Genomic DNA, 16,801 nt, shown 5'->3' on the forward strand with positions numbered 1-16,801 from the left:
CCATGTGCCATAGTGATCCTTCCTGCGTTCCATGTGCCATGGTGAGCCTTCCATGTGCCATAGTGATCCTTCCTGCATTCCATGTACCAAAGTGATCCTTTCTGCCTTCCATGTGTCATAGTTATCCTTCCTTCTATGTACCATAGTGATCCTTCCTTCCATGTGCCTTAATGATCCTTCCTGCTTTCCATGTGCCTTTGTGATGTTTCCTGCCTCCCATGTGCCATATTGATCCTTCCTGCCTTTCATGTACCATAGTGATCCTTCCTGCCTTCCATATACCATAGTGATCCCTCCTTACTTTCTTCCATATACCATCCTTACTTCCTATTGATCCAATGATCCTTATTTCCATAAAACAGTGATCCTTCCGTCTCTCCCCCTAAGGGTTGGCTCACACTGGAGACTCAAGGTTGTGGCACAACAATCAAACCATATTTAAAGCGGTTGTATACCCCAAAAAAAAAATTCTACACCTGCAAGGCAAAAGCCATAATGAGCTAGTATGCACCGCATACTAGCTCATTATGAAATACTTACTTTCGAACGAGGTGTTGTTAACTTACCTGGTCCACGTCGAGGGAGTTGACATGTTGCCTCGGCGTGTCTTCCAGGTATCGCAGCTCCAGCACTGTGACTGGCTGGAGCTGCAATGTCACTACCATGCATGCGCGCGGGAGACTTCTTTCTGGAAAAGTCCAGAGTCTGCCGGGCTTTCAGCCGAGAATCCCCTGTGCGCATGCGGCCCATTGTGAGGGGAATTAGGTTTAAGGGGGATTAGGTACGGTTTAGGAGATGTTATTTTTTACCTACAGGTAAGCCTTATTATAGGCTTACCTGTAGGTAAAAGTTAGCATTTTGACTATACAACCGCTTTAATTAGTACAAAGAAGCCCAAGTTTTGTTGAACCACGCCTCTCCCACTATCATGTTTGGCACACCCACATTTTGCTTCAGTCCGCATAGCACGCCACAGTTCACTATGTCCCTGAAATGTCCCTCATTCTCAAGTTCAGAAGTTGGGAGGTATGCATATGGCCGGTGTTGTGCCATATAGTGTCCGGCCATCATATAGCAGACGAAACTTCGGAAAATCTCCAAAGTTGAACGGTGCCTGCGCCATGAGTGGAGGTGGTGGCCCCACCATCCAAGCGGACGTAGGGCTGTGAATATTAGAGGGCCCCTCGCGGGCGAGCTTCGCTCGCCACGCTTCGGGCTCAGCCTCGCTGCGCTCGGCTCGTTTATATTCCTACTCTATGTCCACTTGGATAGTGGGGATGGAACCTGGACTCACGGCGCAGGCGCCGTTCATCCTCTGCAATTTTTGGAATCTTTGTTGCTGTGTACTGCACATGTGCAGTACACAGCGGACACTATCGGATGGGGGACTTTATATGACAAGACACCGGGATCTTTTCCAAGCCCGCTGTCGGCTGAAAACAAGTCACAGGAGTGCAGAACAAACTGAACCCTTGGGACCCATAGGAGAGGTATAGCCAAAAAAGCTTTGGCCATACTTCTTGAATTCCATTTTATCATGGGTCACTGTCGCCTGTGGGGGGCACTGCTACACTTATAATTCGTTCTAGAGTCTAGACACACACAGAGGACGGGGTATGATTACATTAAGCCTCTGTTACCCAGCAGTCCTATGTCACCATATAACCCACACAAGGCACCCCACGCTAATGCATTGAAATCTGAGTATTCCTGGGCTTTCAGTCCGTTCGGCCCTTTTCCTATCCCTGGACTTTCCTGGCCCTCTACCTCTAGTGGACGAAAACTAGCCGCTACCAACCTATTAGAAGCGGACACACCCTTCACACCGTCACGCTGCTCAGAAACGAGGCTTGAAACGCAGCCATAGTGCGCAGGCGCAGTAGAATAGCGCGCCTGGTATGGATTTGGTTGCTGTGTGAGTGCATTGGGGCTCGGCAAGCGGGGTAAGAGCTGGCAGGATATGAATGGCGCTTGTCTGGTGAATTGTGGCCGCTGATAAGCTGCAGTTCACTGTGCTTGGACCAATATTCATGAGATATAGCGAGAGACGCACATTAAATTATAACTGCATGTCGTTTTCTACCATGTTCTGTGACCTGCGTGTGTACTTTGTAGTGGAATTCAAGGGAAACTTTCAGTACTGACCGGGAGCATTGTCTGCAGACACAAGCAGCTGGTCCTTGTGTGTTAGGATAGAAGCGGGCATGGTGACAGGTTAGTGCCCCCACAGGACAGGCTTTATTATGATGCACTTTATCTAGCTTAGGCTTCAATGCCCCCCCCCCCCCCCCCCCCCACACACACTTTCCTGCCCAAGCCAATCGTCCGCTTTCAGCGCTGTCACACTTTGACAATTATGTGGTCATGGAAATATTTCATATGGATACAGTGTTACATTTACATTTTTGTGGCATTTATCATCACTTTTTTTTTTTTGCTAAACAAATGAAAAATGACCACAATTTAAAAAAAATAAAAAATTTAAACGCTTTTCTTAGTTTCTATTATACGTTTTTGCAAAAAGGTAATTTTTCTCCATCACTGATGAGGCAGCAGTGATTGGCATCACTGATGGGCACTGTGGGGGCTGCACTGATCATGAGGACACTGATGATCAGTGCAGATGGCCCCTTTCACACTAGCCGGTTACCAGTACTATAACAGCGTGAGGAAAGGAATGCCGATAACCGGCAAGTGTGTTTACATAATGATCAGCTGTGATTGGACACAGCTGATCACGTGGTAAAGAGCCACCGTGATTGGCTATTTACCCCGATCTGTGATCAGCTGCGTCCAGAGGTCACCGCCACCTCAGATTGCGCCGCAGCAGCCACAATCATGGGAGGACGTCATATGCCACCCTTCATGAACTGGACTACCGCGCTGTAGTCGTCATTTTGCTATAGCATGGTGAATAAGTGGTCTAAGCTGTCACACCCCCTCAGTACCTCTTTTTGCCCACAAGATATCATCAGTGTTCTGGATTGATTGATGCCAAGGGTCATTCAGCTGAGGAGACTGAGGACATACTACAATGGTTCTTAACTCCTATCTTTAGGACCCACTAAGGCCTGATTCACACCTATGCATTTTTAGTGCCTTTTGCAGATTTGCACTACAGAACCTGTTCCATAGGAAACCATGTTAAATGGACTGTAGTGCAAATCTGCAAAAAGCACTAAAAATGCATAGATGTGAATCGGGCCTAATAGGCCAAATTTTAAGTATTACCTTGGAGAGATACAGACTGGAATACTGCACAACAAATGATATCACCTGTGATGTATTTCAGTTATCTTGCAAACCTGGCCTGTTAGTGGGCCCTGAGGACAGGAGTTTTCAACCACTGACATTCGCTGTGTATATTCACGTAGAGAGCAGTGGTGATGATGTCATGGGGATCACCCATTTTACCAATAGAAGACTGAAAAGGAAGAGGACCCAGAGCATCAAGTGACTGGCATGAAGACGTTGGAGACAGGTAAGTATAATAAAAAAAACAGCATGCTATTGCGATTGAAGGGGGTTGGTCAATTAGTGGGGATTTAAAATCAAAGTTTGGGCTTTATCCCTGTAGATTGGATCTGCTTTACTAAGTTGTGAGTCTTTGACCTGGGAAAGGTTTACAGGGAAGGAGTTTAGAATTTGCTGGCTACATGCTTTAGCCTGGTCCAGTGACCCAAAAAAAGCCAGAAAAGTCAGCTCCTATATTTCTTTACTAAACATTTCCTTTAAACTGTCTTTTTCTGTCAATAACTATCAAGCTGATAGTTGTGTACATAAATCTTCTTTTTTTTTTTTTTTTTTGCAGTACTGTCAAGTGTTAAATAAAAATAAAGTACTGACATTGTGTTTTTTTTTTGTTTTGTTTTTATTATACAGTGCCCACTGACTTCAGAGATGTACCTGAATTCTGAACAAGTAGCCCTGGTTGGCCAAGTGTTTGAGTCTTATGTACTGCAGCATCATCAAAAGGACATAGTAAATACACTGATGGAAAGTGACGAGGATTCCCACTACTCAATAGTTGTTAATGCCATGACACTCTTTGAAACAAACATGGAAGTTGGAGAATATTTCAATGCTTTCCCAAATGAGGTTTTACCAGTATTTGATAATGCTTTGCGACGAGCAGCCATGAGTCTCATGCAGTCCAACTCACAACATGACAGAATTATTATGAAGCAAAACCTTCATGCAAGAATAACAGGTATGTGTAGTTTACCCAAATGTATTTTGGACGATTCGAATCACTCACTAGAGTCTTCACATTGGGGTTGATTTACTAAAACTGAAGCATGCAAAATCTGGTGCAGCGCTGCATAGAAACCAATCAACTTCCAGGGTTTATTGTCAAAGCTTAAAGCGGCGTTCCACCCACATAAAAAAAAAAAAAGTATATTTATAAAATCCACCTGTTCTGTTATTAATCTCATTTTATAAATGATGATGTCAGTAAAACTGCCACTGTATTTCCTGTTTTTATTTATTTTTTAACCTCTAGAGATCCGCGCTATAGCCGAATGACGGCTACAGCGCAGACCTGCTTTGCCGTGACTACGTCTATTGACGTCGTCCCGTGCACGAGCGGCCTGCGCGCTCCCTGCTCTGTGATCAGCGAGTCTATGAGACCCCTTACTACGTGATCAGCTGTCAGCCAATGACAGCTGATCATGTGACACAACAGAGCTGGCAATTGGCTATTTTTCCAAAAAAGCCGATCACCGGCGGCTGTGATCGGGACATCGGTCCCGATCACGGCCAGCGTATCAGTGCCCACCTATATAATAAAAAAGTGCCACCCATCAGTGCCCACAGTGCCACCTATCAGTGCCCACAATCTGCCTCAACAACAGTGCTGCACCCCAGTGCCACATATCCGTGCCCATCAGTGCCATCTACCAGTGTCACATATCAGAGCCACCTATCAGTCGCATCTATCAGTGCTGCTTTATCTGTGCCCATCTGTACTGCCTTATCTGTGCCTATCAGTGCCCACCAGTGCAGCCTATCAGTGCCCACCAGTGCCGCCTCATCAGCGCATTTCAATGAAGGAGAAAAATTACCTGTTTGCAAAATTTAATAACAAACTATTAAACATGATTTTTATTTTTTTTTGCATTTTTTTTGTTTGTTTAGCAAAAAATAAAACTCCCAGCTGTAACTAAATACCACCAAAAGAAAGCTCTATTTGTGGGAAAAAATGATAAAAATTTCATTTGGGTACAGTGTTTTATGACCGCGCAATTGTCATTCAGCGTTGAAAGCTGAAAATTGGTCTGGGCAGGAGGGGGGTTTAAGTGCCCAGTAAGCAAGTGGTTAAAATAACCTTTGTCTTTCCTATGCTGCACGGTGTTCCATCTAGCTTCTGGGCATGTGAAGCCACTAGGTCTCTTTTCTGGGATAAGGTGCTGCTAGCTGCCTAGCATGCACCTCCCGATCTCACGCATGTGCATTACACACAGGGCGCAGCAAAGGGATTGTCTCTGGTTTCCATTGTGATGCTAAGAGGCGGTGTTCTATCAGAAAGCTGCTGCCGTATATATAATTATTAATGGATAATAAGATCAGAATATGGTCATGGAATATTAGAGGGATTAAGAACCCTATTAAAAAGCGTGCTATGTTCAATAAACTGGTCCAGCATGACCCGTTGATTGTTTGCTTGCAGGAAACACATTTAACTAAAGATACTGTTAGCTTATTACAGAATAAAAAGTACACTACTCAATACCATTCAGTATATTCAGCTTACGCAAGAGGAACAAGTATATTAATTTCCTCAAAGGTCCAGTTTTCCTGCAAGCAAGCAAGGATAGATCCACAGGGTAGGTTTGTTTTGCTGGTATGTACACTGTTTTCTACGCAATGTATTTTGGGGTCTATTTATATCCCTCCTCCATATAACAGTGAAGTAATGTGACAGATAGGGATGATATTGGCTGATAATCCAGGGACCCCCATGTTTATTATGGGGGATTTCAATAATGTGTGTAATCCCAGCATGGACAGATATCCAGCAGGCCCTAATGTGAATACTACATTCTACAATTATATTCAGGAGCTTGGACTGTATGACATATGGCGGCTTAGGAATCCATCTTCTAAAGAATATTCTTGTTGCTCTGGTACTTTTCAGACCCTATCAAGGTTAGATATGTTCTTGGGAACAGACTCAGCTATTGTTTGGGTTTCTGATGTTTATTATTTAACGAGAGATTTATCAGATCATTCACCGTTAGTAGTAACAGTAGATAAAATAAAGCCTAAAATTAGGTCTAACTGGAGAGTTCCTGCTTTCTGGTTTAAAGTTCCCCATCAGGGGGATGAAATGAGGTTGGCCTTAGTTGAATTTTTTCAAATTAATAATAACTCAACATCACCTCAGGTAGTATGGGACACCATGAAGGCATTTTTGAGAGGATTATTGGTTAAGGCCATAAGCGTCTACAAAAAAGCATGTAGAGAACGGGAATCGCTGTTAGCAGCAGAGGCGCAGCAGAAAGAAGTTCAGTATATTCAGAGTCCTACTACCTCTAATCGTAGGGTGTGGAAGGATGCACAATTATTATATAAACAAACTTCTATGAAAAAGGCTGCGCGGTCTGACTTCTTGTCTAGATGTCGCAGATTTGAAGAAGGGGAAAAATCAGGCAGAATGCTATCAGTAATAGCTAAATCCCAAGAAGATAGTAAAATTATTTCTGCTATTCGTACAGTGGAGGGAGATATTACTTATGACCAGAAGGAAATAATGCGATCCTTTGTTCATTTTTATAGTAATTTATATCAAAATAAAGTTAATTGTTCCGAGACAAGACTTGGAGAGTTTTTAGAACCTTTAAAACTCCCCTCTCTTTCTGAAAATGATAAACAAGAACTGAGTGCTCCTCTGACATTGGAGGAATTAAGGCAGTGGAAGAAAGTCCAAATGATAAAGCCCCGGGTATTGATGGGTTACCCTCAGAAGTATATAAACAATATGGTGAGGTTTTGCTTCCAGAATTATTGAAGGTCCTTAACCAGGCTTTGGAATCATTCAGGCTTCCTGAATCTTTGAGGGATGCTTGTATTATTGTATTAGCAAAGCCGGGAAAGGACCCTTTGGCTCCGGAATCCTACCGCCCGATATCATTGTTGAACTCGGACGCTAAGATTTTAGCCAGGGTCCTGGCTAAAAGACTAAGTAGACATATGCAGGGATTGATTCATCATGACCAATGTGGCTTTATCCCAACAAGGTCTACAGCTATTAATATAAGGAGGCTTTATTTGAATTTGCAAATACCAACTGATAATATTGGGACAAGAGCGATTTTGTCACTCGACGCTGCGAAAGCTTTCGACAGTGTCGAGTGGACATATCTGTGGGAGGTGTTGGGTTTGTTTGGCCTGGGGGACAAGTTTATAAGGTGGATCAGGATGCTGTATGCCACTCCGAGGGCATGTATGCAAATAAATGGCACGGTTTCAGAATTTTTCCCATTATACAGAGGAACAAGACAGGGGTGTCCCCTGTCTCCTTTACTATTCGCACTGGCCCTTGAACCACTGGCCGAGGCCGTTCGACAGGCAGAATCTATTTGCGGATTTATTAGAGGAACGAGGATTGAAAAAATCTCCTTGTATGCTGATGATGCATTACTGTTTCTTGGGGATACAGAAGGTTCTTTAAGCTCCTTAATGTCACTAATAAAACAATTTGGATCGTTTTCTGGTTACATTATTAATTGGGATAAATCCGTACTACTTCCCTTAGACAATCCTAGTCTGTCCAGGTTAAAAGAGGCCCCTCAAGTTAAAATAGTGTCATCATTTAAATACTTGGGAATAATTATAAACTCTAGAATAGAAAACGATTTAATGGATAACTTGTCACCTATTCTTAACAAATTTCAACTTAAGAGCATGGCGTGGACCAAATTGCCATTATCGGTGGTAGGCCGTGCAAATCTCATAAAAATGATCTGGACCCCTCAATTGTTATATATACTCCATAATTCACCGATATGGATAACTTTAAAATGGTTCAAAAAAACAGAATCAATATTTCGTAGGCTATTGTGGAAAGGAAAAACCCCGAGAATTAAGTTATCAATTCTCCAGAGGGCAAGGGATTGGGGTGGATTAGCGGTACCACAGCCAAGACTCTACTTCATAGCCTCCCAGCTTCAGCATTTTGCAGGCTGGGGGGAAAGTAATTGGGAAGACCCCATACAGGTTTTACTGTTAAATAACAGTTTTCGATATAATCTTGTGGCTCAGTTGGAATCCGGAGCCCTGGGTAACACCGGTAGGGGTCTAACAACGACACTTATGAATAGAGTCTGGAAGGAAATGAGGAGTATAATGAAATTTGAAGGAGTCTCAAAATACTCCCCGCTTTGGGGGAATAAGCAATACAAAGAACTATATAAATTGGAGGGATTCGAAAGCTGGCACTCTAAGGGGCTTCAATATATAGAACAGATGTTTACACATAACGTTCTGCGCTCCTTTCAGGACCTGCAAGAATCCTTTCAACTGCCTTCTAGTCACTTCTATAAATATTTACAATTACGGCATGCGATTCAAACTCAGTTTAGAAGGGAAAAGATAGTGATAAAACCTACCCCACTTATAACATCATTAGCAAGGGGGGAGGAAAAAAAGGGCTTGATCTCGTCTTTATATGGTCAATTGATGAGACTATATCAGGATAAAGTTGTCAGCCCGGGTAGAACAGGCTGGGAGAGAGACATAGGGGACATCTCAGATGAAAACTGGCAAATTATTTTGAGAAGGGTGCCCCTAGTATCATTATCACCGGCTCATTGCCTGACGCAACTATTTATAATATATAGGGTATATAGAACACCAGTTAAATTATTTAAGTGGGGCAGACGCGATTCTCCAGAGTGTCCTAGATGTCAAAAGTCTCCAGCGGATTTAATACACATGATGTGGAATTGTCCAAAAGTGGCTAGATATTGGCGAGAGGTGGTTAATACAATCAATGCTACATGTAATACGCATATCGACAGGACCCCTATGACATGTCTACTGGGATATTTGGACGAGGAAGGTTTCTTTCCCAGGGAGGTGATGATATTAGTTACCAGACTATTGTTTATTGCACGTAAGTTAATTGCTCTAAGGTGGATATCTTCGAATGCACCTTTACTTGAGGACTGGCGTCTTCAGGTAAATGAAAACATCTTGAAAGAACAACAAATTGGTTGCAATAGGGGAGAATCCAATAACTGGATTAAAATATGGAAACGATGGATATCGGATCCACGGGTAGCTCCACCCTCATTGGTTATGGGGGAGTCTGTATTGAGTGGTTAGTATAGTTTTTCTTTTTCTGTTTGAGTGGGACAGTAAAAGCAGTATTCAAAGGAAGATGTGGGTATAAACATTCTCCTCCTTTGTCAGCTTGTGATATATAACTCACTATGGAAACTACGCTATGGATTTTTCGCCCGGAGAGTGCGTGTGTTTTTTATATTTTTTTATTTATTTATTTTTATTTTTTTGTTTTTTTTTTGTGTTTATGTCTGTGTGTATGTTCGTAAATACTTGTGTCTAAAGGATGGTTAGGTAGTATATATGATAGTGGCAAGTAAGAATAAGAGAAAAATATAAAAAGTTGTTTTGCACGGATCAATTGAAATAAATAGGAAAACGAGAATATGATGTATTAGCGGTATAAGGAAACAAAACTGTAAAATATATACTGATATTGTAACTTGGTCTGTTATAACTGTTATAAGCTGCTGCCCATCAGAATATGCAACCAAAATGACATTGTGTCATGGCCATCTTGGTACACCAGCACTCGTTCGCAGTAAGCCTAGAGTTAGACGTCAGCAAACGGACATCTTTATACACCCACCGGAGTCTTGCTTTTCACAGTTATCTTTAACAGTAAACTCAGCTTATAAAGTGAAATACAGTATTTGGAAGGTCGCCTGGCTGTTTTGATGTTGAATTTTTAAAAGCAGGGGCAAGTCTGCTGATCTCACTGGTTTGCTGTTGTGACAGAACACCTTTTAAAATTAAACGTCAGAAGGACTTCTAAATACAGTAGGCTTACTGCGGATGAGTGCTGGTGTACCAAGATGTCAGCGACGCAACGTCACTTATGTTGTATATAGCGGCGATGCCCACTGACTCCTGGGAATCATGACACACATCTCCCAGAAACCAGTGCACCGCAGGAGGTAACCTAAATCTCCGCGGAGCAGTGAAACAGGACGCTATAATTAAAGCTGTGGTAACAAGGTAAAGAGAAAGGAAAAAAAATGCCCAATGCTGTTCTTTTTTTTTTTTTTTTTTTTTTGGGCAAATTCTGAAGCTGATATTGTTCAAATGAAAAAGTGTGTGGAACTCTGCTTTAAAGTGGTTGTAAAGTCAGAAGGTTTTCCCCTTTTTAAGGTGAACCCTCCCACGCCAATTTTTTCGTAGTTTCATAGTTAGTAAGGTTGAATAAAGACACCAGTCCATCCCATTCAACCTAAATGAGTGTCTACAATTGTCCCTAACCCTGTACATTGTAAACTCACATCAGTCCCTACCCTCAAGGAGCCCACAATTCATTCATATACTAGGGCCAATTTTGGACAGAAGCCAATTAACTTAACTGCATGTCTTTGGATTGTGGGAGGAAACTGGAGTACCCGGAGGAAACCCACGCAGGCACAGTGAGAACATGCAAACTCCAGGCAGGTAGTGTCGTGGTTGGGATTTGAACCAGCGACCCTTCTTACTGATAGGTAAGAGTGCTAATCGCTACACCACTGTGCCGCACTTTTCCTCCCTAAAATCCACACCAGACCCTTATCCGAGCATGCAGCCTGGCAAGTCAGGAGGGGGGGGGGGGTGTGAGCAAGCGTGACCCCCCCCTTCCTGGACCATGCCCAGGCCACATGCCCTCAACATGGGGGGGGGGGGGGTGGGTGCCAAGGGCGGATCCAGAGTCAAATCTCGGGAGGGGCACTGCCAGAAAATAAGGTGTTGCTTATTGGTGGTGGTGATGTTAACCCCTTCCCTGCCAGTGTCATTAGTACAGTGACAGTGCATATTTTTTAGCACTGATCACTTTATTAGTGTCACTGGTCCCCAAAAAGTGTCAGTTAGTTGTCCGATCTCTCCGCTGCAAGGTGGCATTACCGCTACAAATCACTGATCGCCACCATTACTAGTAAAAAAATAATTAAATATAAATGCCATAAATCTAGTATGTAGGCGCTATGAATTTTGTGCAAACCAATCAATAATCGCTTATTGCGATTTTTTTTTTTTTTATTTTTTTTAACCAAAAATATGGAACAGAATACATATTGGCCTAAACTGAGGAAGACATTTTTTTATAGCAAAAAATATTTTTTTTTCAAAATTGTCACTCTTTTTCTGTTTATATCACAAAAAATAAAAACCGCAGAGGTGATCAAATACCACCAAAAGAAAGCTCTATTTGTGGGAAAAAAAAGAACATCAATTTTATTTCGGTACAGCATTGCATAACCGCACAATTATCAGCCAGCTGCAGGGGTGAAGATTAAACAAGTCAAGAATAAAAGGGCATTTTTTTCATACATAATGGCACACATGTATTTTGCGATTTGTCACATGACATGCATTCATACTTTTACTCACGTTTAGTCAATTATTTTGGTGCTCTGATGGAGAGGTTCCCATGCAGGAGCAATGGATTGGAGACTGATGGGATGGATGGATCCAGAAATCTTCTCAATAAGTCTTCTTCCGGTAATACTGTATTCAAGTCATGAACTTGCAGACTGCGAAAGGTGGAGAATATGGAGGAGGTGGGTGGAGCCAACACTAACTCAGGGGCAGCAGAGGCCTGTAGCGTGGACAAGATGGAGGGAGGTGGGTGCATGCCGGTGGGTGGGGCCAACACAGTCAGGGACAGACTCGGCGGAGAAAGAAGAATGCCTGCTCTGCAGTCAGTCACAGAATGACTGTGGATGCCAGCAGCTGGATAATATGATTATGATGATTAGTGTGACTGCACTGGTCTGCAACTACTACCTTCTCTCCCCTCCCTGGCCGGTTCTCCAGCAGCTCCGCATTATACAGTGACTGTGAGTCACGTCGGCTCTGAAAGTGAGACTGGATTCCGACGTGACTTTCTGACGTCACTCGTTGCTAGACGCCAGGCGGCCCAGGCGTTAGCAACGAGTGCAGGGAAGAGACTCCACCCACCTGTTCCTCCTGCTGTTATCAAGTCTCTCTCTCTGCGCCACTGATCGGCTGACGTGAGAGAGACTTAGCAGTGGCAGCCGCAGAGTCCTGAAGCGAGTAAGACATGTCATGCCATTCATTGTCACGTCAGTCAGTGCTATTCCGGGGGGGGGCAAGTGCCCTGTTGCCCCCCCCCCCCCTGGATCCGCCCCTGGTGGGTGCTTTGGGGCCCCCACCCCAGATCACCTTGTCCCCATGTTGATGAGGACAAGTGCCTCTTCCCCCACAGCTATGTATCTGAATGGACACCCAGAGCTGCGGCCTGGCTCGGGTGCCCCCATAGCAAGCTGCGGGGAGGCATGCAGCAGAAGAATGCAGCAGAAGAATCTGAGAAGAGGAGAATCTGTATAACATGTTTGTTTTTAAACACAAAAAAGAGACTTTAGTTAATATCACTTTAATTAAACAAGCTGAAGTTAGAAGCTGATTGACTACCATGCACAGCTCCACCAGATTCTGAGTGCACCAGTTTTAGTAAATCTCCCTTATTGGCTTTTAGGCTGGTGTGTGTTCTGGTAGTTGATTGAGCCGCCCTGCTCTCAGTTAACAGTCTGCCTGTAAGCTATCTGGATGTCTGGAGAGTCTGCAGGAGCCTGAGATCAGAAGAAAAAAGCCTGCAAAAAAAAGTGTATTTTTTTTTTTTTTCAAAAGGTAAACTTACCATTTAACTCTTTTTTTGCTACCAGGTCTGTATGTCATACAGACCTGAAAGCGGGGGGTTTCCTCACACAATCCGGTGGCTACGGCCACCGGATTGTGTGTAAAACTGACAAGCAGACTCCTGTCAGGTGGAAGCATTCAGGCAGCTGCGCTACTGCCTGATTGCTTTCACACATCCGGTAATGCTGCCCCCGCCATGTATTCCACACTTCGCTTGCCCATCTAAATGCCCCGGACTGACATGGCGTGGGAGGGGAGGGAGAAGAGTGGACACACGTCTGCTCTCCTCCCCTTTTTGCTGTGACCTGGAAAGTGACATCATACACGTATAGCCAGGAAATTCCTTGATGTATTGCAATGCGATATGAATTGCAATACATTCAGAGGAGACATGCAGGGCTATAAGAGGCAACAAACTGATATTATGCACATATGGTATTACAGGTATTGTTCATGACTTCAGTGCGAATGTTGAATCATTCGCCAAGCTTCTTTTTTTATTTTTATTTATTTATTTTTGTTTTGTTACACATAGACCCCATGGTCTTGCAAGTGTGCATATGATAAAGGGATTCGACCTGCCTTATTTGAAGGTAAAAGCTTTAGAAATTCCTTGGGTAATGATTGATGTGGGGTTAAAGAACCCCCAGTCAATTGGGGTATTCACCTCAGGGCAGTGTCTGGTTGTTATATATACATTTGATGCTGACTGTATCCCACCCACTGCTAAAGCCGTTTTTCAATTCACTTAGGCTCCATTCACACTTCTATGACTCCAAAGTTGCACCAACGTTGGTGCAATTTTTTCGCAACTTTGGATAAGTGCAACTTGGATGCGACTTTGGCTTTAACCAGTGGTAATGGACAGCTGTTGCATTATATAACATTCAGGTATGACTTTCGTGCAACGTTTGATGGTTAACATTGAAGTCTATGGCCCTCAAATAGCTTGAAAGTCGGACCAAAGTAGTGCATACTACTTTTGAAGTCGCTGCAAATTTTAAGTTGCACATATATTCATGGTTATCATTAGAAAACATGGGGAATGATTTGTAATGCAGTTTTTATGTCCAAAGTTGCATGACAAGTTGCACAATTGTGAATGGAGTCTTAACCACTTAAAGCGGTAGTAAACCCGCATTTTTTTTTTTTTTTTTTTTAAAACCTGCAAAGCAAAAGGCATAATGAGCTAGTATGCACCGCATACTAGCTCATTATGAAATACTTACCTTAGAACGAGGCCCCGACATCTCGCCCGATCCACGCCGAGGAAGCCGACATGCTCCCTCGGCGTCTCTTCCGGGTATCGCGGCTCCGGCGCTGTGAGTGGCCGGAGCCGCGATATCGTCACTCCCGCGCATGCGCGCGGGAGATTTAAATCCGGCCGGACGAGCGCTGCCGGATTTTCGCGGAGAGAACCCCCTTGTGCGCATGCGCCGCTGCAGTCAGCGGCGCATACCGAGGGGAATATCTCCTAAACCGTACAGGTTTAGGAGATATTTTTTTTACCTACAGGTAAGCCTTATTATAGGCTTTCCTGTAGGTAAAAGTTAAAAAAGTGGGTTTACTTCCACTTTAAGGACCAAGCCTCTTTCTGAGATTTGTTATTTACAAGTTAAAATCAGTATTTTTTTGCTAGAAAATTACTTAGAACCCACAAACATTATACATTTTTTTTTTCTAACACCCTAGAGAATAAAATGGCAGTTGCTGCAATACTTACTGTCATACCGTATTTGCGCAGCAGTCTTACATGCGCACTTTTCCTGGAGAAAATACACTTTTTTTGAATTAAAAAATAAGAAGACAGTAAAGTTATCCTTTTTTTAATACTGTCAAAGATAATGTTACGCCGAGTAAATTGTTACCCAACATGTTACGCTTCAAAATTGCGCCCGCCCGTAGATTGGCAACAAACTTTTACCTTTAAAAATCTCCATAGGCCATGTTTAAAAAATTCTACAGGTTGTATGTTTTGAGTTAGTTGAGTTTTCTTTTACCTTTTTATTTTTACATTGTTCTTTAAAAAAAAATTGTCACTTTTATTCCTATTACAAGGAATGTAAACATCCCTTGTAATAGAAAAAACAGGACCTCTTAAATATGAGATCCAGAGGCAAAAAGACCTTAGATCTCATACATTAAAATGCAATAAAAAAAAATTAAACTAAATATTGTCATTTTTAAAAGAAAAAAAAAAAGTCCCTTTTAAGAACTATGGGCAGGAGTGACGTTTTGACGTCGCTTTCGCCCTGCAATGGTATGGTTTTGGGTGGGCTATCTTCCCCCTCATTCATCTCCATACCCAGGAAGGAGAAGGATCTGATTGCCTCCGCCACTACCGATGGCTTCGGTAAGCGGTGGAGGGCACTGGAGAGTGGCGGGGGGGGCCCTCTCCTGCCGCCGATGAAAGTGATCTTGTGGCGAATCCACCAGGGCTAAAGTGGTTAAAGAGGATCTTTACCCTGTAAATAAAAATTGAACAGTCAGCAGCTACAAATACTGTGACAGTCAACTAGGGTGGAGGGAGGCGTGGACTTACACTCCGCCTAGGCGGTCGGAGCAGACGTGGGAATATGTATATATAATTTACATTTTACACTGTATTGGGACGCACTTGAACTTTAATGGCATTCCAGTCTTAATCCATAGGGTTCAATATTGCGTTGGCCCACCCATTGCAGCTCTAACAGCTTCAACTCCTCTGGGAAGGCTGCCCACAATGTTTAGGATTGTGTCTATGAGAATGTTTGAGCATTTTTCCAGAAGCACATTTGTAAGGTCAGGCACTGATGTTGGACGAGAAGACCCGGCTCGCAGTCTCCACTCTAATTCATCCCAAAGGTGTTCTATCAGAAAGAAAACCCCCTTTTTGAATGGGATTTTAGAAGACCACCAACACCAAAATGCAATTAAAACATGTATCTACTTTATTGATAATTAATAGACAAATGTAAAATAGGACAAAAGAGACACGTATGCTTACAATATCTCTATTACATATCTACAAATATACAAACACATAGGTTGTTACAATGGGCCAACCAATAAACAATTAAAATACTCTCCTCTATGGCCCACACCCTTAATTGCATTTGGTGTTGGTGGTCTTCTAAAATCCGATTCAAAAAGGTTTTTTTTTTTCTTTTTGACGTTTACCAGGGATGGGACCCCCTCACCATTGAATTTTGACTCATTGACAGTCCCTTTAATTGCAAAGGTGTTCTATCGGGTTAAGGTCAGGACTCTGTGCAGGCTATTCAAGTTCCTCCACCCTAAACTCACTCATCCATGTCTTTTATGGACCTTGCTTTGTGCATTGGTCCAAATCATTTGGTGAAGGGGGATTATGGTGTGGGGTTGTTTGTTCAGGGGTTGGGCTTGGCCCTTTAGTTCTAGTGAAGGGAACTCTTAAGGCATCAGCATACCAAGACCCTTTGGACAATTTCATGCTCTCAACTTTGTGGAAACAGTTTGGGGATGGCCACCTTCTGTTCCAACATGACTGTGCACCAGTGCACAAAGCAAGGTCCATAAAGACCTAGATGAGCGAGTTTGGGGTGGAGGAAATCTGACTGATCTGCACCTAGTCCTGAGACCTCAACCCCATAGAACACCTTTGGGATGAATTGGAGCGGAGACTGCGAGCCAGGCCTTCTCGTCAATCATCAGTGCCTGACCTCAAAAATGTGCTTCTGGAAGAACATTCAAACATTCTCCTAGATACACTCCTAAACCTCGTGGACAGCCTTCCCAGAAGAGTTGAAGCTGTTATAGCTGCAAAGGGTGGGCCAACTCAATATTGAACCCTATGGACTAAGACTGGGATCCCATTAAACCCATGTGCATGTAAAGGCAGGTGTCCTTTTGACAATATTGTATGTGTGTGTGT

General features: G+C 43.1%; 1 protein-coding gene across 1 annotated transcript in view; it reads left to right on the plus strand.

Annotated features, from left to right (window-relative positions):
• The first annotated feature begins 1,868 nt into the window (after positions 1-1,868).
• MCM9 (minichromosome maintenance 9 homologous recombination repair factor) overlaps positions 1,869-16,801 on the plus strand; it is a 148,241-nt gene continuing 133,308 nt past the window's right edge. The window contains exons 1-2 of the mRNA XM_077487038.1: positions 1,869-1,943; positions 3,883-4,210. Coding sequence (XP_077343164.1) covers positions 3,901-4,210 — 310 coding nt within the window. The 5' untranslated portion in view covers positions 1,869-1,943; positions 3,883-3,900. The remainder of the gene's footprint in view (positions 1,944-3,882; positions 4,211-16,801) is intronic.

This window comes from Lithobates pipiens, unplaced genomic scaffold, assembly GCF_037356315.1.
Source record: "Lithobates pipiens isolate NorthernLeopardFrog02 unplaced genomic scaffold, aLitPip1_a1.2 Scaffold_18, whole genome shotgun sequence".
Lineage (NCBI taxonomy): Eukaryota > Metazoa > Chordata > Amphibia > Anura > Ranidae > Lithobates > Lithobates pipiens.